The sequence below is a fragment of the Uncinocarpus reesii genome, genomic scaffold (assembly GCF_000003515.1).
Source record: "Uncinocarpus reesii 1704 scaffold_5 genomic scaffold, whole genome shotgun sequence".
NCBI classification, from domain to species: domain Eukaryota; kingdom Fungi; phylum Ascomycota; class Eurotiomycetes; order Onygenales; family Onygenaceae; genus Uncinocarpus; species Uncinocarpus reesii.
The window spans coordinates 1,934,772-1,961,101 of record NW_003052496.1 but is presented as its reverse complement, the minus strand read 5'-3'; the positions used below and the strand labels follow the sequence as shown (position 1 = coordinate 1,961,101).

General features: G+C 49.8%; 11 protein-coding genes across 11 annotated transcripts; 5 read left to right on the top strand and 6 right to left on the bottom strand.

Moving 5' to 3' along the window:
- Window positions 1-234: 234 nt before the first annotated feature.
- Window positions 235-4,375, bottom strand: UREG_07721 (uncharacterized protein; the record flags this gene model as incomplete). The annotated part of the gene is made up of 2 exons (XM_002582902.1): window positions 235-2,549; window positions 2,695-4,375. 2 exons carry the CDS (start codon window positions 4,373-4,375, stop codon window positions 235-237), a joined length of 3,996 nt encoding a protein of 1,331 aa, XP_002582948.1.
- Window positions 4,376-7,054: 2,679 nt separating this feature from the next.
- Window positions 7,055-7,851, top strand: UREG_07720 (uncharacterized protein; the record flags this gene model as incomplete). The annotated part of the gene is made up of 3 exons (XM_002582901.1): window positions 7,055-7,362; window positions 7,437-7,514; window positions 7,578-7,851. The coding sequence occupies 3 exons, from the start codon at window positions 7,055-7,057 to the stop codon at window positions 7,849-7,851; spliced, it is 660 nt and encodes a 219-aa protein (XP_002582947.1).
- An 851-nt stretch (window positions 7,852-8,702) lies between these two features.
- On the top strand, window positions 8,703-9,438 carry UREG_07719 (uncharacterized protein; the record flags this gene model as incomplete). Its single annotated transcript, XM_002582900.1, has 2 exons — window positions 8,703-8,885; window positions 8,971-9,438. The coding sequence occupies 2 exons, from the start codon at window positions 8,703-8,705 to the stop codon at window positions 9,436-9,438; spliced, it is 651 nt and encodes a 216-aa protein (XP_002582946.1).
- Window positions 9,439-9,711: 273 nt separating this feature from the next.
- UREG_07718 (uncharacterized protein) lies at window positions 9,712-10,404 on the bottom strand (the record flags this gene model as incomplete). Its single annotated transcript, XM_002582899.1, has 3 exons — window positions 9,712-9,874; window positions 9,947-10,251; window positions 10,375-10,404. 3 exons carry the CDS (start codon window positions 10,402-10,404, stop codon window positions 9,712-9,714), a joined length of 498 nt encoding a protein of 165 aa, XP_002582945.1.
- A 1,903-nt stretch (window positions 10,405-12,307) lies between these two features.
- Window positions 12,308-13,431, top strand: UREG_07717 (uncharacterized protein; the record flags this gene model as incomplete). The annotated part of the gene is made up of 2 exons (XM_002582898.1): window positions 12,308-12,483; window positions 12,543-13,431. 2 exons carry the CDS (start codon window positions 12,308-12,310, stop codon window positions 13,429-13,431), a joined length of 1,065 nt encoding a protein of 354 aa, XP_002582944.1.
- A 570-nt stretch (window positions 13,432-14,001) lies between these two features.
- On the bottom strand, window positions 14,002-15,118 carry UREG_07716 (uncharacterized protein; the record flags this gene model as incomplete). Its single annotated transcript, XM_002582897.1, has 3 exons — window positions 14,002-14,152; window positions 14,400-14,912; window positions 14,973-15,118. 3 exons carry the CDS (start codon window positions 15,116-15,118, stop codon window positions 14,002-14,004), a joined length of 810 nt encoding a protein of 269 aa, XP_002582943.1.
- Window positions 15,119-15,773: 655 nt separating this feature from the next.
- UREG_07715 (proteasome component PRE3) lies at window positions 15,774-16,717 on the top strand (the record flags this gene model as incomplete). The annotated part of the gene is made up of 5 exons (XM_002582896.1): window positions 15,774-15,810; window positions 15,867-15,912; window positions 15,933-15,986; window positions 16,054-16,329; window positions 16,396-16,717. 5 exons carry the CDS (start codon window positions 15,774-15,776, stop codon window positions 16,715-16,717), a joined length of 735 nt encoding a protein of 244 aa, XP_002582942.1.
- A 261-nt stretch (window positions 16,718-16,978) lies between these two features.
- UREG_07714 (uncharacterized protein) lies at window positions 16,979-18,779 on the bottom strand (the record flags this gene model as incomplete). The annotated part of the gene is made up of 4 exons (XM_002582895.1): window positions 16,979-16,995; window positions 17,234-18,224; window positions 18,501-18,687; window positions 18,742-18,779. 4 exons carry the CDS (start codon window positions 18,777-18,779, stop codon window positions 16,979-16,981), a joined length of 1,233 nt encoding a protein of 410 aa, XP_002582941.1.
- Window positions 18,780-19,130: 351 nt separating this feature from the next.
- On the bottom strand, window positions 19,131-20,701 carry UREG_07713 (uncharacterized protein; the record flags this gene model as incomplete). Its single annotated transcript, XM_002582894.1, has 2 exons — window positions 19,131-20,277; window positions 20,331-20,701. 2 exons carry the CDS (start codon window positions 20,699-20,701, stop codon window positions 19,131-19,133), a joined length of 1,518 nt encoding a protein of 505 aa, XP_002582940.1.
- A 1,010-nt stretch (window positions 20,702-21,711) lies between these two features.
- Window positions 21,712-23,061, bottom strand: UREG_07712 (uncharacterized protein; the record flags this gene model as incomplete). The annotated part of the gene is made up of 3 exons (XM_002582893.1): window positions 21,712-22,504; window positions 22,636-22,901; window positions 22,957-23,061. 3 exons carry the CDS (start codon window positions 23,059-23,061, stop codon window positions 21,712-21,714), a joined length of 1,164 nt encoding a protein of 387 aa, XP_002582939.1.
- Window positions 23,062-23,835: 774 nt separating this feature from the next.
- On the top strand, window positions 23,836-25,575 carry UREG_07711 (uncharacterized protein; the record flags this gene model as incomplete). The annotated part of the gene is made up of 3 exons (XM_002582892.1): window positions 23,836-25,254; window positions 25,314-25,398; window positions 25,460-25,575. 3 exons carry the CDS (start codon window positions 23,836-23,838, stop codon window positions 25,573-25,575), a joined length of 1,620 nt encoding a protein of 539 aa, XP_002582938.1.
- Window positions 25,576-26,330: the final 755 nt, after the last annotated feature.

Below are 26,330 nucleotides of genomic sequence, written 5' to 3'. Positions count from 1 at the left end.
TCGGCACGCGTAGCATGGTTCATCATGCTTATCAATTGCAGCTAAACGAGCAGTTGGGAGAAGTGTTCTAAACCTAGATGGAGAAGGCCACGTACAGCCTAAATGTTGTATAGGTAATGTTGTGGGGGGAGATGGCGTGGAACTTGAGTAAAACGAGTTGGCATATTTGTCACTTTTTCTGTCTATAACAAGTTATATTTGAATGTCCATTCCGCGCTGAATCAGGAGCCAGGTTTATTGCTTTGCTGGAGCTTTATGATCGAGTTTGGCAATTTTTGCAGTCTTCCAAAAAGCATCGTTTGCAGCAGGCTTGACGCCATTATCAAGTAAAACGTTGACTACCCTCTCGTTCTCCGTTTCTTCCGCCAATTCCAGCAGATATTTGGCACTGGGCACGAGGCAGTCAACATTTCGACACTGAGGAAGCAATAGCCGTAGCAGTTCATCGTACTGAGCCTGTATAAGCCGGGCAACTGACGGGAGCGAATAATCGGCCCACATGTCCAGAAACGCGCCCTTTTTCACCAACATCATCATGATATCGTAATGATCTTCTTCGATTGCCTTCTTCAGCGGAGTGGTGTCGCGCTTGTAGTGTGGGTTCGCGCCGTGGTCAAGGAGCAACTTCGTGACGGCTGCATCACCGTTGACTACAGATTGGAACAACGGTGTCATTTCGTCATTGCCTTTACACTCTGTATCGGCGCCGGCCTTTAGCAAAGATTCCACAACGCCCTCCCGCCTGGTGATTACGGCGATATCCAGAGGCGTGAGGCTACGTTCGTTGCGGACGTTGACCAATGCTCCGGCCTCGAGTAAACAGTTGACGACCGCCAACGGTTTGTCTAGCTCCACTGCCGCCATCAGTGGTGTCCTGCCCTGACCGTCCTTGGCCTCAATAGAGGCTCCTTTGTCAAGCAGGAATTTTATGATTTTTGTATCTGGCGACCCATCTGCCACCGCTGTGTGCAATGCAGTCCAGCCTAGAATGTTCCGGTCTTCCAAATGATAACCCTTTTCAAGGAACAGGGACATGTTGCGCACGCTCCCTGAACTGATAGCATATGAGAATGGGCTATAGCCATTCTTCGCCTTTGCAATCATATCGGCTCCAGATTCCAACAACAAACGCAACACCGTCGCTGATTCGGTAAGTGCAGCAGCCATTAACGGGGTGATTCCGTCTATATCTCTTGATTCGATATTTGCCTTGGCGTCAAGTAGCGCTCTCACAGCGTCTTCGTGCTGATGATGCGCGGCAATCCAGAGTGGCGTTCGGCCTTGCTGGTCTCGTTGCTCTGGGTTTGCTCCGAGGTGAAGGAGGAGCGTTACCACGGCGGAATGTCCGTTCGCCGCTGCGATCCAAAGAGGCGCCTGTCCGGAATTATCGCCACCAAGAGAAGGACTATAGGCAAACAGATACTCCACAATGGAGATATCGCCTGCCTCCGCAGCATAAAATATCGCTGTGCGGCCGTTGTCATCTTGTAAGTTTACGTCAATGGACTCGAGGCTCAGCAGATCTTCTATCAATTCTCTGCATTTCCTTTGCACCGCAAGACATAATGGAGGCGCGGCTAAACCGGAGTCCTGACTGCAAACCTCTTTCTGCCACCTTTCTGCAATGACCAAGCATATCGGATAGAAAGGCTCAGCTTTGAATGCCGCGGACACACTCATATTCTCGATCCCGTCAACCAAATCGCGCTCCAACTTTTGTGTAAGAGCGTTGACATGTTCCGTGTCCCCCTTTATTGCAGATATCTGAGTAGCAACCCAAAGGTAGGTTTGGTTTATCTTGTTATACCTGGAATCTTGGAACGATCCCAATCGATGAAGGATACCCTCGTAGCCAAATTTTCGGAGCTGGATATCGCTGTTCATTAGCGCACGGCGGTAGAGCTCTCCTAGTTCCTTTGCTACTTGTTCCAGGATGGGTGATGTTATGTCCTCCGTGTGAAGGTAGATCCACCGAAGCAAGTCCTCTGCTTTGACGAAATGCTCCTTTTGCCTCGCTTGGCGAGCCAGCTCTAAGGCCCTAGTCTTAATAGTTTCCGGTATTGTAAGCAAGGACTGCGCTTGAAACGCTGGAAGCACAGACATTATGCCTTCTTCCCATGACCCCAACTCGGCATCGTTGAAGACTTTTGTAAGTGCATGGACATGTCCATTAGAGAGGCGAAAGCTATCTATGGTATCAGACAAACCGATTATTTCACATCCACCGTCTTCTAAAGCATTAAAATCTAAAAGGGTTTCAATAATGCCCGCTGCTCGACTGATAAAGCTGGTGAAGATATCCTGAGCACACATCTCCGTCAACGCAGCAATTGATGGAAGGTAAAGAACCTGGGTATCACAGTTTGGAGTCCGGGTACCAGCATCGTTGAGCGTTTTAGACTGCTGGATATATAGTGGCACAGATAGAATCGGTGGATGTTTTGCATCGCCTGGGGATGCGCTGCACTTTGGATCATAATACCCCCACACGCTATATTTGTCCCTGAGGGAACTCGAGACCCATGCCACCAGGTCCAACTCAGCTCTTTCTATATCTTGGGGTGAATTTACGAAAGTAAAAGATTTGTCAAGATGCCATGGCCTGCATTTAGATCCTTTGCGTATCGACCAAACCCACAGACCAAGAATGGGCTTCTAGCGTAGACGGATCTGTGAACCAGCCATAGCGCATACGTCGGAGGGTGATATGTATCGGTCGAACCCCTTCATCGGGATTTTCAGTAGCAACACCGACTCTCCAAAATATCGCAGAAATATCATCCCAGCCACTTTTCAGTTTGATATCCCCGGAGAAAATTACTTCTGCTGCATTTTCAAGGGCGTTTTGTAAACGTCCTGCACATTCCTGAACTTCTGCATGCCAATCTTGGGACAGATTGGGTATCGTGTGATCAGCTAGGCGGGAAAGTCGGGCCCTGTAATACATAATCCTCGCAGCAACGTGTGGATGTCCAAGGTCTTGCAAATCATCCGACTCAAGCTCGGATATCCAGGCCGTGGTTAAAGACACACTATCCGATTGGACACCGTAAAATCCTTCAATTTGGAGCTTGTCTTTGCCAGGGTCATCGTTAGAGCACTGGGGAACGTTTGGTTGAACTTCCCACGTATCCTCTATGGACCGCTGAGGATTATTTCCCGATTCAATCATATGCGCAAACCAATCCAATTCGTATCCGTCGAGGCAAATGTTGAGGTCCCGCAATTCGTTTTTCCCCTCCCCTAAGCGTCGAGACCGGAGAGCTGCTCGGACTATGGCCATAACCACTGTAATTCCAAGTTGAAACAATGAGACGAACGAGTGAAGGCCTCGCAAACCGACAAACTGAAGAATAAAACCAACCAATGCGCTCCCGACAGCAATCCATACGAGCTGCTCCCGAATTTTGGAAATGGGCCCCTCAATTTTCCACGAAGTCACATATTCGTCCAAATTTGCCGAATGGGCGAATGCATCGAAAACTTGATCGCCGATACGCTGACTGCCCTGCAGCCAGAACATCTGGACTTTTCCCTTAAAAAAACGTTCTGCGGTGGTGGTTTCAATAAGCCAAGCACATAAAAACATGCCTATAATCAGCAACAGGGTCCCGATAGAGGTTATAGGAAAAGCCCAAGTAGGTATAGGCCGCTCGTCTTTCTTAATTTTGGCATAGTAAGTTACCCAAACAGCGAATACAAGCACTGCAGCCTGTAGTACACATCCGGTAAATGCTGCCGTCAGAAGCCAGAGCCTGGATGGCTTTTTGATGCCCAGATTTAGGGACAGATTCGGGTTAGGTGCGAAGCCGGTAGTTTGACGCTCGTCAGCGACAAGGCGCTCACGAAAGCCTAACGTCCCGTCGGGTTTGCCATCGTCTTCGATATCATTTTGTTGGAAATATTCGCTCGAGCGGAAAATGTGAGCACTTGGAGGGTCACTCTCGTCGTAAAACTTTCCCCTGTTTCGGTCATACACAATCTCGAGAATCTTCGGCTTGCCAAAAACGCGAGCAATTCCGCCACGCTGCCAGAGTTCGCACACATCATTGCTAGTGGAGGAGCAAAGCTCCACCTCTGCTGTTCCTTGACCCTCCTGTGCCCTTCCGATGAACGCCCTGAGTGATGGGCTGCCGCAAACGCGGATCACGGATACCACAGCGGTCAAGATCCCTAGGGGGGCAACAGCGAAGATAATGAGGTCGAGAATAGACGTCGATTCACTCAGAAACTGCTTAGTCACTTGCTCTCCGAAAAGTGCCAACAGAGGTGTCAAGTCCGTCGCAAAATTGTTGTAGAAATCATCCCATGCATCAGCTGCCAGAACCGGTGATGCGAAGACGACGCATACTAGGATGGATATCATCTTTGGCATGCAGTGTCCTTGAGCGCAACTCTCTCGCTTGCCAACCCCATGTCAGCCTAAAATCAAAATCGCAGACGGCTGGCGAACTGCTTTCATTTGCAGCTAGGCATGAACGCGCCGCGCTAACTTTCGAGTCCAGCCGCACCACAATGAACAGGATGTTTTATGGGCCTCTCAGGGCCAAGCTGGAGGGGCCGAAGCAATGGCCAGTCGCATCTCGGACTGATCCCCAGCTCTTTCAGGGATCTGAGGCCGGGGTGGTTTCATTGCATGCTCAGTGGCCCAGCCTCATCTATCATGCAGGTTGATGTTTGCACTGTTTGCTAAAACGAGGATTTGCTGCCTCTTGATTCACACGGCTCATCACTCGATAATAGCCAGTATGCAAAGGCTGAAGTGGTGTCCTAGACCGGAGAAGGAACCGCCGCCAGTGCTAAATGGATCAAGTCCAAATCACCACAACATGGTTGGTATTCAACAAAATCTCATACAGTACACACAAATCCGAACATGCAAATAAACCATCCCGTGAGTATTGATTGAAAACAAAAGCCATAAATCAACTGTGCCCTGAGAAATACAAAATAACTTCAATGCTATCTTAAACCAAAATCTTCATTACTGTTGCTTCTTCGCTGCTGCTGCCGCTGCTGGGCCGTTCATCTTGTCAAAAGCAGCGTAGGATACTTTGACGCTGGCAATCCCAGATATAGCAATGTAGAGGAGCACAAGGAAGAATAGGACTACCATAAGACCCATGAATATACCTAAAGAATAGTTGTTAGATTTAGTAAAAGGGGGTAATGGTTTTTCCTGCAACAACTCACCAGGGCTTAAAAACTGGTATTTCTCAAATAGAGGCTGGCTGGTAAACTCAGTATTATTCGAAAAGGTAGATTCGCGCTTTGACTGGAGGTGAAGGGGGTCCTGGGTTGTCAGATAGTCGGAATCGGCTCCACTATATGTCCTTGCCGTAGTCGCGTAAACGACAGTGTACTTTGGCGCAGGGAGATGATCGATGACGGTAGCAAGGAATAAATCTAAAAAATGGTTAGCCCAATCAAAAGCAACCAGCTTTGAGCAGATAGGCCAACCATAATCGACAAGTGTCTCTGCACGTTTCGGGTCTACAGGGAGCTCTGGAAAGTCCAATGTAATGATTTGAGGTCGGTCGCGGCGCGTCAAAGGTGGAAAGGAGTTGCCTATTCCCATCAGCATAACTCGCACAGGTGTTTCCATAATAATTCCTTGAACTTTTGGTCACTCACTGCCTGCGTTCAAAGCTATCGAATCGGCTCCGCAGCTCGCCTCAAGCCTGGACACCAACTCCGTTGTATCTATACTACCAACAACTTCGCTGACCATAAAACTGGACTTCACATCGTTATCCAGCTTCAAGACCTTCTCCCGTAATCGTGGGGCGGCCTTCCGCGAGCTATAATCGAGCACATGGACGCCTGGTTGGGGAAACGATAATATAGAAATCCGACGGGCAAGAGAGGAGCTTATTATATATGTCATGCGTAATTGCCTCCGCGGATTCAATTTGTTTGGGGGTTGTCTCGAAGCTATACGGATAATGCGGTGAGCGTGGAATGTCGGGAACGGTCATTCATAGAAGCGGATCAGGGCAAGACCTACTCATGAGTTGAGAAGAAGAAGAAAGGTGACGTGTTTCTGAAAGCATCAATACCAGCCGCCAGCCCTAGGGCCAGCAGCCCAGAGGTTGTGAGTCTCATATCTGGAGCTGTTGGTCTGTGAAATGCCACGAATCGCCCTCCAACAACGGCATTGGAACGCAGCTCCAAAGTTGAAGCTGCGGATTGCAGTGAGGTCAGAAGGCTTGGCGGAAGGTTGGCGCCGGGATTATGTAAGACATAGATTGTCGTCCAGCAGCTATCAATCTCGGCTCTCTCAACTCCTTGAAAAAAAAGAATGTCATGAACTGGTATCGAGATGCGCGTATATTCTCAATACGAGGAAGGCAAAGCAACTGGGTCTAATCCGCGTTTTGTTCAATGGCTCAAAAGACGTGAAAAGCCCGCAGCGATTCAATCTCAATCCCCCCGCAAATGTCCTGGTAGCCTATGAAATAATCAGAGGAGAGAAATGAAACCAGATACTTGGAGTTTGGAGCTATGAAGAAGTTGCGTTTTGCCCAAGGATTGACTTGAAAGCCGTTGAGAGTGGCGAGATTGAGGAATGGGAGGTTCAGACGTCGGGCTGTCAGCGAATCGAGATTTCTTTTTGAACAGGCTGATCAAAGGGTGATCAATTTGTGACTAGGCATCACTATCATCCAGAATCGCAGATCAAGGCGCTTAAAGACCTGACCTTCACCTTCTCACCCTCTGCGATTGGAATCAGGGATTATTTTTCTGGTTGAACTTACTCGCTTCTAGAGTAAATACGTTGGTGATATGCTGAAACTATGGGCTGGGAGGGATTCAGATTGGGTACCAGACTTTGGGCGGATCCAAAGCCATTACTCGGATACAGTATAGTGGGAATTAGGCGAGATCACCACTGAACGAGAGATCGATTCGTATGATCCTGTCCTCAAGAGACCTGTCTCTGAAGCATGTGCGACGTGCATTGCAACCCAGGTTGAAGGGCCGAATCCCGGCTTGCAAGGGATCGCAAAGATATGGGCACAGTGCGTAAAGCAACTCATAAATTCACACCATAATGCGATTGCTGACATTCCTTCTCAGAATTCCAACTCCAGAAGTTAGGCGTACAAAAAGTGCCCCCAAGAGCTATGTTTGCGATGTTGAGATGGCGAATCTCCGTAAGCTCGCCGAGTTGGGTTGTACCTGCACGCCAAAGGTCCTGGATACTTCGTTTTATGTCCAACATGAACAGGACCCAGTTCCTGGGGGATTTGCAGCTATTTGCGTGTTAGAGAAGCTACCAGGGCACGATCTAAGCAACTTTGGGGATTTGCCCATGTCTGAACGAGATCAAGTTCGGCTAGCCTTTGCAAAATCGATCCGGTAATTAATCGTTACCTCGTTGCTTCTTGGCTTTCGCTGAGTGATACTGTTGCTAACTGCGTTACCCCTTTTAGCGAATTTTACTCCTTTGGCTTTGAACATAGAGATGAAGCTCGTCGCAATTTGATTTGGGACCGTGTGAATCAAAAATGGTATGTTTGGCCTGTCAAACCCGCTATATTGATCCCAGGACGGCCACAACTGATGCCACGTAGTTACATTATCGATCTCGAAGATGCATACCAAATCGAAAACCCTGATGAATACAAGAAATTCATCCCAGAGTTGCATTGGCGGTCCTGGCAAATAGCTGGGCCGGGCAAAAATTGCAGCCTTTATGGGTGGGATCCAATGGTCCCCTATGGCCAGCCATATATCAAGGACCCCAGCGATGAGATGCTGGAGAAGATGGCGATCGAAGCGGCAGGTAAGGAAGTTCACTTCCCGAGGCGCGATCCTTGGCGCGTAGTGAAAGTGTCTTGTGCATGAGGGACATTGATTTTAGATGGCGATTTTTAATACGGAAAGCCATATTATCTTCTTCCATTTGAGGTCTCAAGCTTCACTGGCGACATCTTGTATGTGTTGCGCTGTCGATTCCATTGATTGTTACAGATCGGAATCCTGCCTACGCCAATTTGTCTATAGCATGCCGTCAAGAGCCATCGTTCCACATAACTAAGATTCAGGATATAGGCAAGGAATTTCCGTCCGCACTTTTCACTCTGGGTCTCCAAAGGATGTTTGTCGTATGTGCTGTACGTACATGCAAACAATCATGGGGCATTGCGGGCCCTTGAGCATCCCGTCCAACATAAAGTGCGGACACCAAGTGAATTACCTTCATAGGTCCATGCGCCCTTGGGGACGATCTATTTAGGGTGTCTATCCACATTGTAGAAGGGCCCTGTCATACTCTGCGCCTGGAACTGTTCTATAAAGAAGTTTTTATTGATGCTTCACTACAAATTCGACTCGTCAACAGCAATCGTAGCCTTCTTCTGGGAACTTTGCTATGTTCTTGTCAAGACCAGATCTAAGTTTCATGGAGTGCTGTTCGGCTCGAAAATGTTTGAATCTTACCTCAAAGCTTTGGACAAAGATTCTGACATTAAATAACAAGCTGTTTCAAGAGGAGGATTGAAATTAATAAAAAAAAGAATTTATTCAAAGAAAATGGTTGTGAGACAAGCTTTGCTCCACCGTAGTTAGTTCGGAGAACTGCTGACACCACTTTTACTACAGAGACTAGTTAAACTCGTTCCTATCTCACTCAAGACATGGTCAAAAAATATACATTCTCAACACGCAGAACAATCGCTCGCCTGTCAAACGACAAGATGGCACCGCCTCCCAAACGCCGTAAACTGGCAGTTGCTCCAGTCGCAGAGATTGTCTTCGACAATGACGCCCGCCACGACTACCTCACCGGCTTCCACAAGCGCAAAGTGCAGCGCGCCAAACATGCGCAAGAGGTCGCGGAGAAGAGGGCGAAAGAGGAGCGGCGAGAGCACCGCCGAAAGGTTCGCGCCCCCGTTTATTGGAAATTCTTCTTTTTTTCTTTATCCAGAGCTCCATGTCCTAATGACTTTTGTCTGCCTGGTTTAGATGCGAGAGGAACGACAGGCGGAATTGCAGAGAGCGCTCGAGCAGAATCGCATACAAATGGCAGAGTTGAACGGTGCGTCAGACGGTGAGGAGGGAAGTAATCCGGACCAGGAGAGTGATGAACAATGGGAAGGGTTTGCGGATCCGGCGCCGGTGGATTATGAGGCGGAATATATCGACGAAAATAAATATACTACTGTCACCGTGGAGGATATGGATCCTTCAAAGGAAGGGCTATACAAAGCTGCGGAGGAGAATGAAGAAGATGACGAAAAAGATACGCCCAAAGCCACCAGCACTGCGCCCAACCCACCGGAGAAGCGGAAGTCAACAAAGGCCGACCACAACCAGGCGAAGAAGAAAAAGAAAAAGAAGTTCCGATATGAAAGCCCCGCTGAAAGGAAGGTTACGAGAATGAAGGAGCGAATGGGCAATCGAAAGCAGGCAAAAGCTCGGCGAGCAACTTGATATATTCGGCTCTAGAATTAAGTACACAGTAGCTGGGGCGATCTGGCATCATGGAAACAGGCAGAACTTCGACTGGCTCCAATGCCTCTCAAGCTTAAAGTGGATTTCCCGCTGGCTGAGCGACGCTAAGAGTATAGGATAAACGGACACAGTATAGCGGAATACAGCGATAAAAGGTGTCATTGGGAGATGTAAAATATCCGAGAAGCTCTTAAGACGCACATTTCGGCAGCTTCGCAGAACGTTTGGAGGGAATGAACAAGTCCCTTGAACTTAAAGGCTGTTGAGGGTATTCCCCAAGTCCTCCATCTCTTGCTGGAGGTCCTTGTACTTCTTCGATACCTCATCGTGCTTGGCCTCCCACTCCTTGGCTTGTGCTTCAGCGGATTTCGCCTGGCGTTCGTAGTGCTCTGCTGTAAGCTCCGCTTCCTGACGACTATTTCGAGATCGAGTTAGCCACAAAGAACGTTGTTGCCGATGAAGAAAGCAACTAGATAGTGGACAATACCTCTTGTTCGCCAGCTTAGCAGCGGCGTACGTCTCGTCCAATTCGTTTTGTAACAGCTCGACACGACCTTCGAGAGATTTCAGTGTTGCGTTGTCTTGGGCCCCGGCATCAACAGCATCCTTGGCCTCTCGCAGCTGATCACGGATTCTCTCGATGTCTTTTTCAAGGAGTTCTTTACCCTGGGAAAGCTCTGTGACCTGCCGTTCCTGCTCTCGGTTCTGGTCTTTGAGGGTCTTGATTTCTTCTTTCAGTTGCGTCAGGGTCTCCTGAAGGGCTTCATTCTCTTGCTGGAGTGCTTTATGTTTCTAAAGGTAGAAGAAATTAGCTTTGCCGGAGTACTGCTAGATTCGCGAAAGAATGGCTCTGCTGCTTGTTGGAGTGCCATTGCCTTCCCTGCTGGTAACCCCGCGACCAGAGTGTAAACATACCGCTAGGAACTGAGCTCCCATTCCCGACATCTTGAAGGACTTGGCTGAATGTAAACAACAAGCTCGAAATGGAGATAGAAACGATAGAATACGATATATTGACAAAGGGGCTGGAGGTTGTGAGCTGGATCGGTCGAGGGGTATAATGGAATAGGGAGCAGCTACAAGTAATGACAGACGCTATTTATGGAGTTCGTCCTTGGTGTTGGGCAACAAGAGCGTTCTTCTGATTGGGGGGAGCAACAGGGGCTCCTGGCATGGCACGTGATACAGCCCACCCTCCCGAAACCGCGCTTGACCGAATTTGGACGGTTACGTAACTAGCTAGTGCTGGATCGGCGTAATGATCTTGCGAATTCCGGGCTGTTTTGATGGATGCCCTATCTGACTAGGTTGGCTCTCCGGCTCAATAAACTACAAGTACTCCATCTGCCAACGCGTTTTCCACTTCCAACCGTCTCATATCCTCCGTTCTTCAATTAGAAACATCGCTCTCGGTGCTTATCACACAGGCACGGGCGTGGACATTTTTTGTCGAATATTCCTTTGCATGTGTGTTGCGCGCAGATAACCCATCCCCGTTTGCTAGTCGGGCTGAATCCAACATCGATCTTAGTAACGGAAGCAGTAGTTCCACTTGGAAGCGCGGCCACGAAGGAGAGAACCCCAAATAGGGCAGTCGAAAGGAGAGAAAATTTCATGTTCAAATCGGGTTTGATATATCGAATTGTGGTTCAGATGCAGAATGCAAACTGGGTTGAGATATCCTAGTGAAAAAGGCTGCTAAGTCAAAGGCCCTAGTGGTATGAACTTTGGAGATAACTCACAGCAAAGTCAAGCTGTTGCACTCAAAGTGGAGATGAGAGCTTGAGACATCAGAATTGGCGTTGCAAAAAGATAAAATGCTAGTTGCAAATGAGCTTGGGAATTTATATCAAATTACTGCTCATTTCAAGATATAGATAGCACCATGCGTCAATAAACACAGTTTCAAACCATGCCGCCGCAGAAATGAAGTAGTGCCATCCCATGTACGTGTGAATTGATTGTGGGGATAAACCAGAGCCAGTGCTTCCTGGTGAAATGCTTTGAATTCAAAGATTTGTCCGGCAGCATCATGCAAGAAAACAATGGAGTAACAGTAATCTTCTAGATTACATGTTTCACAGCTGCCCTCAGGATATGGCCAAAAGCTTGTGATTAGTTCTCAAGTTCAAAATGTGTGATATATAAAACAGTTGTGAAGATCGAGACGAGTATGGGGTATGTTCAGTAGTATATCTTGGGATTCTCTACTTTTCAGGCAAAAGAAAAAAGAGACCTTTACAGCTTGCATATTATCAAGCATTTGTGAATTTCAGATGCTGTATCTTTATCCCAACAATGCGGTAACTTGTTTGGGAGAGCTGCTCATAACATAGAGAGATAACAATAGTTTAAATGGAGTCAATCGGCTCATGCAAGATTTCTTTACATCATCTAGAGAGTAGGTAGGGTCCTACTCTGTACTGGGTGTGTAGTGCGGAGCGGTTCAAGCCGCCATCTGCAGTACACCTAGGTAAATGACAGGGCTAAATAAGCTATAGCATGATGCTATTTGTGTCACAAAAGTGTTTAAGCCGGCCTTCTTTCACTGCAAGAATGCAGTTTGAAATGCTGTTGTCCCACGGATGATGTTGGTGCAACCCCTGAGTCTCGTTCATCGATAATAGACCTCCTGCCGCCCTAACACAGCTTAGTAAGCCCCAATATCGCATTGAAGCGTTGTCTCCAAAATCTGCCATACTCAATTACAACGGCCTTTTAGCATTTCTAGATTGGACGTCTGTTATCTCGGGGAGGATCACAGGTACAGCTATCGCGCTGCTTCAAACCGTCTAGCTCTGAGTGCTGTCCCGCGAAATTGTCACGGCCCGGCCAGCAACTCCGCCTCATGGCCCTTCGTTCTCCCGCAATCCGAAACCTGCTTGGCCCTCATACCTCGATATCGCCTCTAAGACAGTTCCAGAGGCGCTGGGCCCAAGTTCACGATGTGCGGTTCGTTGCAACTCACCAATTGAACAATGTGGTAGAGCGATACAAGGATAAGCTCAGTCAGAAGGCCAAACAGTGGGTTCCTCATCGAGTTTATTGTCTTTTAAGGAAAAGAAGCTAAATAGATTGCTTAGAGAAGGTCATTCGTCTATAGCCTCTTTGAAAGAAGCTTACCAGGACAAAATCCAATCTGTCCGTGCTGCCGACGCTGTCGAAACACCCCATCCCGAACCGCTCTCAACATCTTCCCAATCAAATCCGGGGAACCCTCGGCCTGCATCCTCCTCTTCTACGTCTCAGCCGGAATCGCACCATGCCAGTTCTCCCCCTAAATCTTCTGCGCCAGGCATAAAACCACTTTCAGCATATCTCGACATCCCCAAGATTCTCACCCTCCCGCAGAAGGAAATTGAAACTCTCTGGCGTCTCAGGCACGCACCAAATCCAAACTCAGTATGCGCTACCATCCCCCTCGAAACATACAACCGGCTCGTTAGCACGGCGCGTCAGAATCCCCAATTCATTTTACCTCTACCCCGGGAAATCGAGACGCCCGCAAGCGACGGCGAACGCTCCGCGGACAACCCTCCCACTAAATCTTCCATAGCTGCAGAAATACATTTTCTTCAATGGGGATTCCATCCACCCTCGTCGACTCCAACGAGCCCACCCACATCTCCAGATTTTAGAACACAAAATACGCACACCTCGACCGTCATCTTCACACATCTAGGCGCCTACAAGCTCCACGGGGCTTACGCACAACCTCACACCATAATAACGCACCATCTAGACTTGGCTGACGAAAAGGGACTGGTCCTCATGAACGGTACCGTGGTGCCAGACAAGGGCGTGAGTCTCGACGAGGCGAAATTGTTGATTATGTGGTTACAAAGGTTTTATGATTGGGGAGTGGATGGGAGTGAAGGGGGTAAGAAGGGAGAAATGTTGAGAATGTTCAGCCGAGGAGATGTAGCGGGATTCAAAGTGGAGGATTTGGTAGAAGAGGTGGAAAGAATCTAGATGATATAGTGACAGCTCTCTGTATATACTTGGCTTTGGGCAATAGTTGGCGTGTACTATATACCGAAATTACGGCTGGGAAATCATTGAAAAGTGAATAGATATTGAATCGTTTTAAGTAGCTTTATTGATCCATTAAGAGCTGCTCTGTACTCTCAGCAAAAGAAAAGGAGTATCCGTAATGCGCCCTTGTATCCGATTCTGCGCGTATTTGTCATCAGAAAGAATTACTAGGGTCTAATGCAGAAGAAAGCAACGCACATAAAAGGATAAAACTGTGGTAGTAATATAAGAATCCAAACCTCAAGTTGAACTAGAGCCCGGATGCTGATGTCATGGGACATCCCAGAAGCCATGAGAAGAGCCGAAAGCCTTCTCAGAAACAAAATAAACCCAGACCCCAATTGAAAGGAAAAAGGCCCCAATGCAGTCCCAGTACATAGCATCATCCGGTCATCTCAAAGCGAAAAAGGAATTATTAAAGGTATAATGAGGCTGCCTCCACTTAGCAAAAGAACAGTGTATAGTGTCTACAACTGGCTGCAACGAGAATAAACCTTGAGGGAAGGTTTAATCCAAAACCTCATCAACGATGAATGAGTGAATATGTTCAAAGTACCCTGGCTCCGCGACGGTGTCGTTATGCGAGCCATTCGGGAAGGTTCGCCAGATCTTGGTCTCAGCCTTGCATAGCTTGTAAAGCTCAAACATATGGGTAGAGCTACAAGTCAAACGTGTAAGTTTTGGTGCTAATGGGCTTTAAAGAGGAGAGCTGGGACATACGGAATAATTTCGTCTTTCAATCCGCTCAAGAAGAGGATTGGGATGCCTTTTATTTTAGGTAATATATCCTCACTGGACCATTGCTGGTGGCATAATCGTGTCATATATTTCGCAGCAGGAAACACACTATTCAGAGTAAGTGGCATTCCTACCATACGGACACTCCGGAAAGAGACAAAAATTACCTTGGGATCAATTTCCTGATACTCAGAAATGTGTTCTCCAGAATGAGCCCCGCGATATCACCATGATGCTGATTCTTTGCAACAAGACTGATCGCTACGGCTCCGCCGAGACTTTGCCCGTAGACTATTATCTTCGTCTCCCGCGTCTCCGGTAACTGTCTTAAATAATCCAGACCCGTCTGAGCATCAATTTTTAGGCCATTCTCGTCCGGAGTTCCAGTCGACAACCCATAACCACGGTATTCCAGCATCAGAATATTGCAATTTAGCAATTGCCCTATAACCTCCGCAATGGGGTTGCGATGGCCAATATTCCCAGCATTTCCGTGGAAAACAAGTACGGTGAGTTTCGGCTTGACTTCTTTGTTTGTGGGGCGGATGAAGAACGCAGAGAGAGTCTCGCCGTCCGGAGTAGGGATGCGAAGGTCTTCGTAGTCAGTCATGCCAAATTCGGAGGGCTTAGGGACTTCTGTTCGGGAGCCGACAGGGAAGTTGCGGGGGTAGATGATATCACTAAGGCGCGATGTGTTAGCCCAACACGAGAACAGGGCAGATGGGAATAAACGCAGTTACTTTTGCTTAAAGTAGAGCATCCCGCTCGCAACCACTGCCAGCCCAGAGGACGCAAGTACCGGTAGTCTGAGAAACTGGACGACATTCCCAGCCATAGAGCTGAAATTCCAGGAGGAAGGCGGTTGTGGCGGCGGAGTGTTTGCCATTGTGCGCGAGCACACTGAGTGTAATATCCTTGATAGGTTTCGATTTCTGATAGATGTCTAAATAACAAGATATCGCATGGTACAGGGGTAGATTATATTGTTTTCGGCGCGAGTGCGGAGTAGGCAACCTCTTAAAGGAGCAACAACAAGGCAGTTAGGAGGCGTCGCGTGAATGTCATCTGGCTAATACGGTTCAAAGAGAGGAGACTATGGGGAGTAGTCACACAACCTGTGAGAAATGGCAGAGTTATGAATGTGTTTGGTGAAAGCAAGCCCCCTTTAACGGCGAGTCCCCTTGTTTGATCCTCTGAAGCGCCGTATCAAACCCCATGTTTACGCCATTACCAGCGTCAAGAGTGGATCTCGTACGGGGATTACGCATAAATTACCGGTATTACGTCAGGCGAATGATTCAAGCGCGACCAAGCGCGTTGGCCAATCACAACCAGATATGCGCCTAAATGTACAAACGCCCTTGGACTATTCCCGATTGGGCGAGCCACGTCTGGTGTGCTGCCTCCCAAGCTGGAGCTCCAGATACCTTGATTATCAACGGCGATTGACCTTGGCCTTGCTTGAAAGCACTTTGAATATCTGTTTATAAAAGCCATAGAGCTCCGATATAGCTTGATTTTGCAGCTCCCTTTACGAAAACATGAGACATCACGGCGTTCGCGGTTGTTTGGGAGAAGGTCCGTGGTACAGACACAGCTGATATCACAGCAGCTTGCTAACCCCCCTACTACAGATGGAATACATGTGGATATGGAACATCTTAAGAAGGGAGAAGTAAAGTAGGTACTCGTTCTATCAGCTCAACGAGCGCGATCGCTAATCACTCGGCCGTGTGCAGCCTTGGTACCTCCATGTAAGCCCCAACTAAACACCGCCTATTAAAGCCGAGAAGAGATACCAACACACTACCTTCCCAACAGCATGGCCATAAACTTCAAAGATGGCGTCATTCTCGGCGCCGACAGTCGAACAACCACAGGCGCCTACATCGCCAACCGCGTGACCGACAAACTCACCCAAGTTCACGACACAATCTGGTGCTGCCGATCCGGCTCAGCAGCTGATACACAAGCCGTAGCCGATATCGTTCGGTACCATCTAGGCATGTACGGCGTTGTATATGACCAGCCTCCCACGACTCAAACAGCCGCGGCCCTGTTCCAGGAGTTATGTTATGATAACAAGGACATGTTGAGGTACAGCTGCCAAAATCGCAATATCCTCTCTTCTTCTTTTGGGCCGTTGTGTTGACCTTCAAATAGTGCCGGGATTATCATCGCTGGCTACGACCACCGCCACGGCGGGCAAGTCTACTCCATCCCACTCGGCGGCTCCCTCCACAAACAGGCTTATGCAATTGGCGGATCCGGCTCGACGTATATCTATGGCTACTGCGATGCACACTGGCGAGAAGGCATGTCGGAAGCAGAGGGCGTAGAGTTTGTTAAGGGAGCATTGCAAGAAGCTATCAAATGGGACGGAAGTTCTGGTGGCGTTATTCGATTGGTGGTACTGACTGCAAAGGGTGCAGTGAGACATTTATACCTACCCGATACTGGATATCAAGGGCCCGGGACGGACTAAATGCGCTGAAACTGCTGGTTTGCTTTGGGTGTTTTTAATGGATCTATCTTCTAGCAGGTTTCAGTTCAATTCCATAATGCCCTGATGCTTGAATAGTTTAACGGCCGGAGCCGTTCCCGGTACCCAAGATCATTCATCTCGGCGCTTATATCTTCCTCCCACATATTGGCCAGTGAAATAACTACGTTCCATCTTTATTCGCGCTTTGCCAAGCCCCGAATCTAACAACCTCCACTTCGAGGGTTTCTGCGTCCAGCAACACTAACTCGCCAGTCTCACTAAATTTAGGGAGGGTCAAAAGCCTCACTTTTACAGCCTGCTCTTCATCTACATCCGATATCGTAGAACCCGATCTTTCGATGAGCGTAGTCCTAAATGTAGGCTGATTCCCCGCGAAGAATACATGTGGGCATGCCTGTAAGACGAATGGATCGATATCCTGGAACGGATAGCTCCCTGGGAACGGGAACTGTTAGAGTAGGTCTATGGAAGAGACGGTCTTTATAACAAGCTTACATATCGTGTCCGGTGCAGTGGGGACCGCACATCTCCACCGCAACATGGCTTCCATCAACCGTAACCGCGTGTCGCCCTCGGGATCTCGCGAAGTTTCAATTTCATCATCGTCAAGAGAGATGTATTTCAGCACGTCGTCGACGTTTTGTCCACTACAGCCCCACAATCTCCACCCTTCAACATCCCCCTGCCACGGATTCGTGACGGTATCAAGCCATCCGGGTTCTGATTGCACCTCTTCGAGACTTGAGCGAGGGGGCGAGCAGTAGTTTCTAGACCGCGGGAACATGGCGCGGTGAATTGCTTGCTGGGGTAGAGCGAAATTTGCAGGATCAGTTTCACCAGGCATCAGGGTGACGGGTATGCTGGGAAGAATCTCGGCGAGAAAATTGTCAAGGTGAGTTATTGGCGATGCATTGTACGCTGATGCGTCATATCCGTATTTCTTGGTCTGCCGCTTCTTTTTCACTGCCTCATTTGCATCCTGTTCTTCAAGATTCAAAGACACATCGCGTCCAAGGGAGTTACCGACTATTATGAGGCGGGATATTTGGGTCGAGTTAGTCGGAATGGAGCCACCCTCGGCGAAACCAAGGAGATAATCAGCCAGCAGCGACAAGGCCACAGTATCTCCTGAAGTGCCAGTGATTCCGAGCCCACTGACAAATGCGATCTTCTTCCTTGGTCCGTCATCAGCAGTATCTAATAGGCTCCGTTTCCTCTTCCCAGATCCTGAATCCGTGCTGTCGCGTTCCCATCTGGTAGGCTGGGGCGGTAGATCGGGCACCTTGACATCTATCACCTCGAAATCACCATTGGCGTTTTCGGTCCCAAGTACAGCTACAACGGCGCCAGTCACCAGTAAAGCAGACTGAAGTAGAGTACCAGTGAGTCGGAGCCGGCCCGATTCGTCTTCCAGCATAGTTTGTGCGCTTTCTTGGTTAGAGGTATCTAAATACGTTTTTCGCCGAGGCGGGGCGGCTGTCCAGTGCTGCAAGAAACATGTATTAGTCGAAAAGCGGAAGTAGAGGTTATGATTGCGCTATCACCTCTTTAGAAATATCATCCAGAATATTTGGTTTCAGAGGCAGGTCCATATATACGGTTCCCACGACCCAGCAAAGTTGGCCCTGCCTCACATCCAGTACGCGGTCAACCCTTCGGGCATTTTCCCCGGCAATCTACGTCATACAACATATCAGCAACTCTCCACATAGGCGATATTCTATCCATCCAGACCACAGTGGAAAGCAAAGGGAGTACAAACTGTAAACCCCTCCCATTCAGCAGCCGCAATTTGCGACACAACAGGCTTGAGCCTTGCCAGCCGTAAAAAGTACATGTCCGCATACTGCTGCTGGTAATTCCTCGTTTCACCGGGGGCCAGATGGAAGGTGGAAAGGGGGTTATAAGCGGACTCTTGTCGGAACCGCGGGGGGTAATCTTCTTTGTCCCTATCCACTTGGTCAGGCTCAGCTTAGCAGGAGGAGAATCAATGTTTTCCATACCTTGGGGGACACAGAAACTGTTCCTCTTCATCTGCCATTACGGTGGTCGTCTCCAATTGCTCAAGATCCTCGCCGTCGCTGCTCTCCAGCTCGCTTTCCAGCGCGCGAAAGTCAATTGACGCGTTTAGGGTTTAGCGCGGCTTAAGATACGCTAACCTGTTAGGCAAGGGCACTTTTAATGCTTAGTCATTATTTGGTCTCCAAACAAACCAGACAAACAGCAATAGGAGAATGCTCTTGCGGCCAGTATCTAGCAGTTAACTACATCGCAATCGACGTGGAAGTGATGCCTTCAGTTAAAAGGCCATAAAATAATCTGCATTCAGACAAATCCACGTATTGAAGAAAAGCACACTTGTTAGAGACATATATACAGACCAACTCTTCAATCAGAGGAGGTATCTAAAAGTGCGTTCCATCTCCCAATCTGTCTTATCCTCAAGACTAGCTAGGAGGTCATCCTCGCTGTTGGCGTTGTTTTCCTGCTCCCCGACTTTGCCATAGACCCTGTCGCGTCGTATATTCTCCCACCTCATATAAACCCCCAATATGAGTAAAAAGAAAGCACCCAAGGCGAAGCCCGAGAGACTAGCTTTCAGCCCCCGTCCATACCGTGGCGCCTCGTCGACCCGGAAAAACTGGGGTCCAACCACGTTGCCGACACAGTACATCACGAAGATGCAAGCGTTGATAACCGCCTTTTTCGTGAGTCCTCCGACGTTACTCGCGACCAGGGAGAGGCCCAATGGCATGTTGGCTGAAAATGCCATGGTGAGGCAGAATCCGGCCAGTCGTCCCGATCGGTTCCCAGGGTCCAGTGCGTACATCATCACCATCCCCACCAGGCTGATCAAGCACAAGCTCAGCATCACCACGGTTCTAGATCCTTTCCAATACGTGCAGATGAGAGACGAGGCGACGACGAAACCAAGCTGGGCGGCACCGGTAGGCATCTGAATCAACAGGGCAGAAAGGCCCTCGTATCCGAACCCTTGGATGACGAGAGATCCAAACGCTGTCAAACCGCCATTGGCAATGTTCACGCAGAAACAGTATAGAATCAAGCACCAGTTGATAGGGTCTTTGAAAGCTTCGATGGCTTGGTACAATTTATATTTACCCCCTTTGATGCCCTGTTTGTTCTCGAGGACTCGGCAGAGGGCAACTTTCTTCTCGCGAGCAGTAAGCCAGATTGCATTGGACTGACTATCCGGGAGGAAAACAAGCAAAACCACACCCCAGAGGGCGGTGACGGCTCCGAAAATGAAGTACAGGTAGCGCCACGGTGAAAGGGGGCCCGAAATGTGGCCAATCGCGTAGGCAAGGAGACCGCCGAATAGACTGGTTACGCATGAACCGGCAAACCAAATTCCGTGCCGGAGAGGCTGTTCTCTGCGAGTGTACCACATTCCAGTGATCAAGGAGAAGCCAGGAGCCACTGCGGATTCAGTGACCCCGAGCATGAAGCGGGCGACCATAAGACCGGCGAAGTTGTTGCAGGCTGCGTGGCACAGGACGACCGCCGCCCATAGCACTCTTGGATTTCATTATCAGTATATGCTGTCTAGAGGCAAACAGGAGGCACGTACACGGTGACTGAGAGGTACTTTCCAATCGGCATTCTCACGGCAAAGTACGTCGTCGGATACGACCACAGCAGGTAACCAAAGTAGAAAATCGCGGCCGTCCAGGAGTATTCACTCCCCTTGAGCTTTGTATCTTGAAGCATCCCAAGCAAGGTGGAGTAGTTCAGAGACTGCTTGTCCAAGAATTGCAACATGTAGCAGAACGACAGCAAGGGCATGAGAACGAGATCGATCTTCCATCGTACGCGACGGAATTCCTCATCGCTTGCGTCAACGAGGACATCTTGAGTGCCGTCCTGCTTGCCTGTTTCGACTTTGAGTGCAGACTCCGTTTCCTCGACGACGGGGCCCTGGGCGTCTTTTTCTGCCGACATCGTAGACGTGAAAGACTCAGAAAGGATAGAGGGCAAGCAATGCAAAGAAAGTGAACGGTTTAGAGCGTGGTGAAGCAGCCTCGAAGCTCACCAGGTTAAAAGGCTGGAGTGGGAAGCTGATAACACAAACGGAAAACAGACGAAAAGCGATCGTCAGGCCTATTTTATATCAGAGAGACTGTGAACCTTGCCGGCCCCAAGCTCCAAACGATATGGCACTATCTCGCTCCCTCAACCACGCGACGAAGGAGGAGTAACCGTAGCTGCAGCAAGCCGGCCCAAGCAGTAGCTCAATCTCACCCTGGAGATCGGTCCCAAGCGCAAGAGGGAGATTACCAGCGCTCATCCTTGACTAGTCACCACCGCTCTAAAGCTGCCTTTCCAAGAGGCCGGGAAACGCAAAACGGTGGCGGTCGCCATGACTTGGAGAAGCGAAATCCGGGGTATGCAGGGAAAGGATCGGGATGCAGAGACTGAACCGCCTGCGTGTGCGGAGATGTGGCGGCGGAGAAGCGCGCAAATGCTGCTGATTGGGGCGGGCCATAGCGAGAAGCTTATCGTCGAGTTGCCAGACGCGAGACGAAGCGAGGATTTGTGCTGGGGATGTGCAGGTGCCGCGATTTGATGCCGAATATCAGCTGTGAAGGGGAACCGAATCGTAGATCTCAAGACGAGTCCACGCTTCGTCGTTGCTCTCTGATGGCCGGTGTCAAAGCGAGCTGGCTGATGATCAGGTCGAGCTTTGGTGGTGGAGCTTGGGTCTCCACAGTCAGAATCAGATTTTTGACCCGGACTTGGCGTACAGGCACAGCGATCGTATATACTTTTCAGCTGGGGACAAGGTACTCTCACCAGGAGGGTACTGGGACAAGGGTAGAAAACTAGAGGCTCGAGTGTAGCACGGAACACATTCCGGGTTCACACTTTGATATCAACTGGTTGTTTATAGGTTTAAGGAGGCGGAAAAAAGGTCTGACGCCCATACAAACAATGTCGAGACAAAGTCTAGATCATCTACGTGTTTTATCTAGCTCGAAATCCGCCATCACCCGGGCGTAAAATTCATCATTCAGCAGAATATCCAATCCAGTCATGGCCATGGCCTTGCCCCCCTTCACAACCCGTTCATGTGCAACTCTCGTCCCCGCCGCCGCAGTGAATCCGTGAGTGTGGTTATTCGAGCCGTCCTCGACGGGAATGCCAATGAGAGCATGAAGGCCCGGAACAGCATAAGAGATGTTGCCCTGGTCTGTCGACCCAGTCAACCCCTTGGGTTCTGCGGAAAAGATTTTCTCGCCCTGCTCTCCCATGTGAGCCTGGAAGGAGTCGCAGAGAGGCTGGTTGATGCGAAGCTCCGCGTAGATGGGACTCTCCTCGACCTTGATCTTGCACCCCGTGGCAAGCGCACCGGCTTCTAAGCACTTGCGCACCCGCTTTCCAAGCTCCTGCGCACCTTTGATGGTCGGGCTTCGGACTGAGTACTTGGTGACCGTGTGCTCGGGGATGGCGTTGGTGATCTTGGGAGCCTGCAGAATGGTCCCATGTATCCGTTCCTCTGGCCTGATCTGCTGGCGGAGCATGGAAATGTTGTTGTATGCCGATACCACCGCGTCGAGAGCGTTGACGCCCTCATATGGATTGGCGGCAGAATGGGCACTGACACCGTCATAAGTGCACACGATGTCGTAGCAAGCGATCGACCCGGACCCGGAAGAGCCGATGACTCCTTGTTTGCAATAGCTAGCATCTGACATGGGATGTCTTTCAAAGTTGCAATCAGCCAATGGGTCACCCATCTTGAAGCTGGGAGGGCTTACAGCATCAGGGAAACGTCAGCCAGTTTATATGCACCAGCATTAAGCAGCTCGATTTTCCCACCACCATCCTCTTCAGCCGGGGTCCCAAGCAGCTGAGCTCTTCCCTCTATTCCAAACTTCTTGATCGCAAACGCAAGGGCCAGAAATCCTGTGATGCTGGCTGTGGCAATGAGATTATGCCCACAGGCGTGCCCGATTCCCGGAAGGGCGTCATATTCAGCGTTGAAATTGATAAACCGGCCCCCAGAGCCGCTTGTAACCTCAAACGCCGTTGCTAATCCATAGGCCTGACGCGTGGGTTTGAAGCCGAGTTCCTCTAAAAAGTCACAGATCGCATCGTGGGCGTGATATTCTTTGAATGCAAGTTCCGGGTTCTCGTGAATCTGGGAGTTCTCCGTCAGTCTATAGCATAAAATCTTCAAAAGTAGATCTACTCACGCTCTTGTTTAACTTGTATAACCGGTCCGACAGACTAGCAATATACGCATTGACAGCCTCCCGAATCTCGTCTCGAGGAGCCTTGTCTTGAGCGCAGGCAGTCATTCTCGTCGTAAAGTGAGCAATATCCTCAGTAAATGATGGGTGAAACAAAAGCGCATAGCCTTAGTTGTTCGATGGTGAGCCTGGTCATAAGACACTCTCCATTTATAAAGCTCCATCATAGCCCACGACACTGGCGCAGTCCAATTCCGCAGGCGACGGCATGAGGATCTGATCTGCTCCGAGGCCAGAAACACGGTTCAAGCGGCAAACCGCCCGCAGGCGGAGTAAATTGAGCAGAATAGACCACGGGCTTTCAATTCATTACCATCCCTCGATATTCCGAATATGCTTTGATCTCGGAATTCGTCTTCACCCATCACTTGGTCTCGTCGGAAGCACACGACAAGAGACGCACAGCTCCGTCGCAACCTTCCATCTTCCTGGTTCTCAAGTTAGAAAGGGGCGAAGAACCGCTGAGCAGTCTCTCGCGCAATTGTACGCCATTGGTAGCGCGTTTCCCCCGGCTCCCTGTAGAGCCACCGGTGGAGAAGCGCCATCCACGATGAACTCAAAAGCAATATTCCCCCTCGATGAAGCTCTTGGTTCACCCCGCATCGCAGCTCGGGTTGTATCTGCATGGAGGGAATCCAATGTCGCAGCAGTATCTTTTATGCCGAAGGGGTCAGGCGGCACGTTGAGTGTTGGTGGTTTAAAAGGGGTTGCCTATGCCCCGAGAGAGGAGAAACTCAACTCATCTAAAGTGCTAGCAGTTGACTAGATTGCGGTTTTATACTCAATTACTTCGAAAATCTACAAGTACAGTGCTCTGCCACAATGACGGTCCCCGACTGGCAACTCAAGGTCCAGGTCAAGCAGGCCGAAGCCGCTGCGAAGATCCCCAAAGCATGGCTGCTCCCCAGCGGCATCACCAAGGAAATCTCCCAGAACGTCAAGCGGAACGTCATGGACGTGCCGCGAACTTGCGGCCTGCTCACGCCCAAGGAGCTTGAAATCACCGAGAACTACGACGCCACCGAACTCCTGCAGAAACTCGCCGCGCGCGAACTCTCCTCCGTCCAAGTCACGACCGCCTTCGCGAAGCGCGCAGCGATCGCCCAGCAGGTGACGTTCTGCCTGACGGAGACCTTCTTTGATAAAGCGCTGGAGCGCGCGAAAGAGCTCGATGACCATCTGGCTCGGACTGGAAAGACCGTCGGCCCCTTCCACGGCCTCCCCATCAGCTTGAAGGAGACATTCAACATCATCGGCGTCCCGACATCCCTCGGTTTCGTCTCCTTCCTCGACCGCCCCGTGGCGTCTCACAATTCGGCCCTGGTTCAGATCCTCCTCGAAGCAGGCGCCGTTTTGTACTGTAAGACCAACGTTCCCCAGACCATGATGACCGGCGATTCGCACAACAACGTGTTTGGCCGCTGCCTCAACCCTAACAGCTCCAATCTCAGTGCGGGCGGCAGCAGTGGCGGCGAAGGCGCCTTGGTTGCCATGAGAGGCTCTCCTTTGGGTGTTGGAACGGACATCGCTGGCTCAATCCGCATTCCCGCCATCGCCAACGGCACCTATGGCTTCAAGCCATCGATCATGAGAATCCCATACGCCGGACAGGGCTCCGCTAGTCGTCCAGGGCTGACCGGTATTGCTCCCTCAGCCGGCCCATTGACTAACACTGCCAGGGATCTCGAGCTATTGCTCAAGGTTGTGTTCAACTCAAGAGCCGCGGATCTTGACGACATGGCTCTCGGAACTCCGTGGATCGAGCCTGCACAAAAGAAGCCCATCCTCACAATCGGCATCATCCCAGAAGATCCAGAACTCCCACTGCACCCTCCTATGGTGCGTACCTTGAAGCAAGCTATACAGAAGCTGCAAGCCGCTGGCCACAAGATCGTCGACCTGACGGGCAAATTCCCTTCCCTTGCCGGCATGCAGAAAGTGGGAATGAGATATTTCAACATGGACCCCGACAAGACCGTTTTGAAGGCAATCACCAGCAGCGGCGAACCGTTCATCCCATCGCTGAAATGTACATTCGATTTCAACCCAAATACCCCCGAGCCCACCCTTCGTGAGCTCTACGACTTGAACGCCGCCAAGATGAAGTACGCCGCCGAGATACGCGCCGTGTACCTAGACAACAACTTGGACGTCCTGCTTGGACCTGCTTTCCAAAGCTGCGCGGTCTTGCATGACCTCCTAGAGACACCATTCTACACCATCTGGGCCAATCTTTTGAACGTAAGCTGAAAATTCATTGAACCAATTTGACAACTCGCGTTGGGCTAACAGAGCGCCAGTACCCGGCCTCTACCATCCCATTGGGTCGTGCCGACAAGGCTGCCGATGCAGAGTTTGTTAGGCCAGTGAAATATAATCCTCCATGTAAGTTTAGGGGCAGAAAGTTGAACCGAGACGAGGCAGACCGCTAACAAAAGGCCCGTAGACCAGCCAGATGAAATCGAAGGCGCTCCCTGCCACATCCAACTGGCCACAAGGACCATGCAGGACGAAATTCTTCTCCGGCACACTATCACTGTGGACGAGTCGCTCAGAAAGTAGACGTAGTGTGTTGAATCGGGGATTTTCCAATAAGCGTCCCATACGCACGGGTCGCAATATATCACATAGTTTTATAGTTAGGATTTTGAAATATACACTTTCTTTTTAGCGTATATTCCGATCGTGCATTGAATATTACAAAATGATCAAACCAAGTGGAGAAGAACGCGTTTAGCAATCCCCTTCCAGCAGTCGCTGGAGCCCGTTTAGCATCTGATAGCCACGGTCTCGCCCCGACAGTTCATCGGTCGCGGTCCAGACGTTCTCCAGGCGTTTTAGCGCCCAACACCCGATCCCCTCTCGCCCTTTCATAATCAACAAAGATATCGCTTCACGGAAGGGCCTTCGGTCCTGCGACTCGATGGCGATGGACCCAAGGACGGTCATAGGCCATAGGGAATAGTACACGAAGCTCATGGCAATACTCAGAAATGGGGTGATCTTCAATCCCTCTTGTAAGAGAGATTCCATCTGCGGGACGAGGTCCTCGGGTGGTAGTTGGGGATCCATCCTCAGCAGAAGCAATTTGATAGCGAGGACATAAAGCAGTCCGGTCTGGTCGTGGTTCTGGTCTTGCGATTCTTTGCGAATGGATTCTTCCCATCGATTCAGGTCTGTCTGGAGCCGATAGTACAACGTCAATTCGGAATCGCTAAACGGCTGGCTGACGCGGGAAAGTCTCGTAACGTCGGCTGTTAATAAAAAGAATTTATAGGATGCGTCCAGAATAGGCTGTGTGTTTGTCCAGCCTGGTC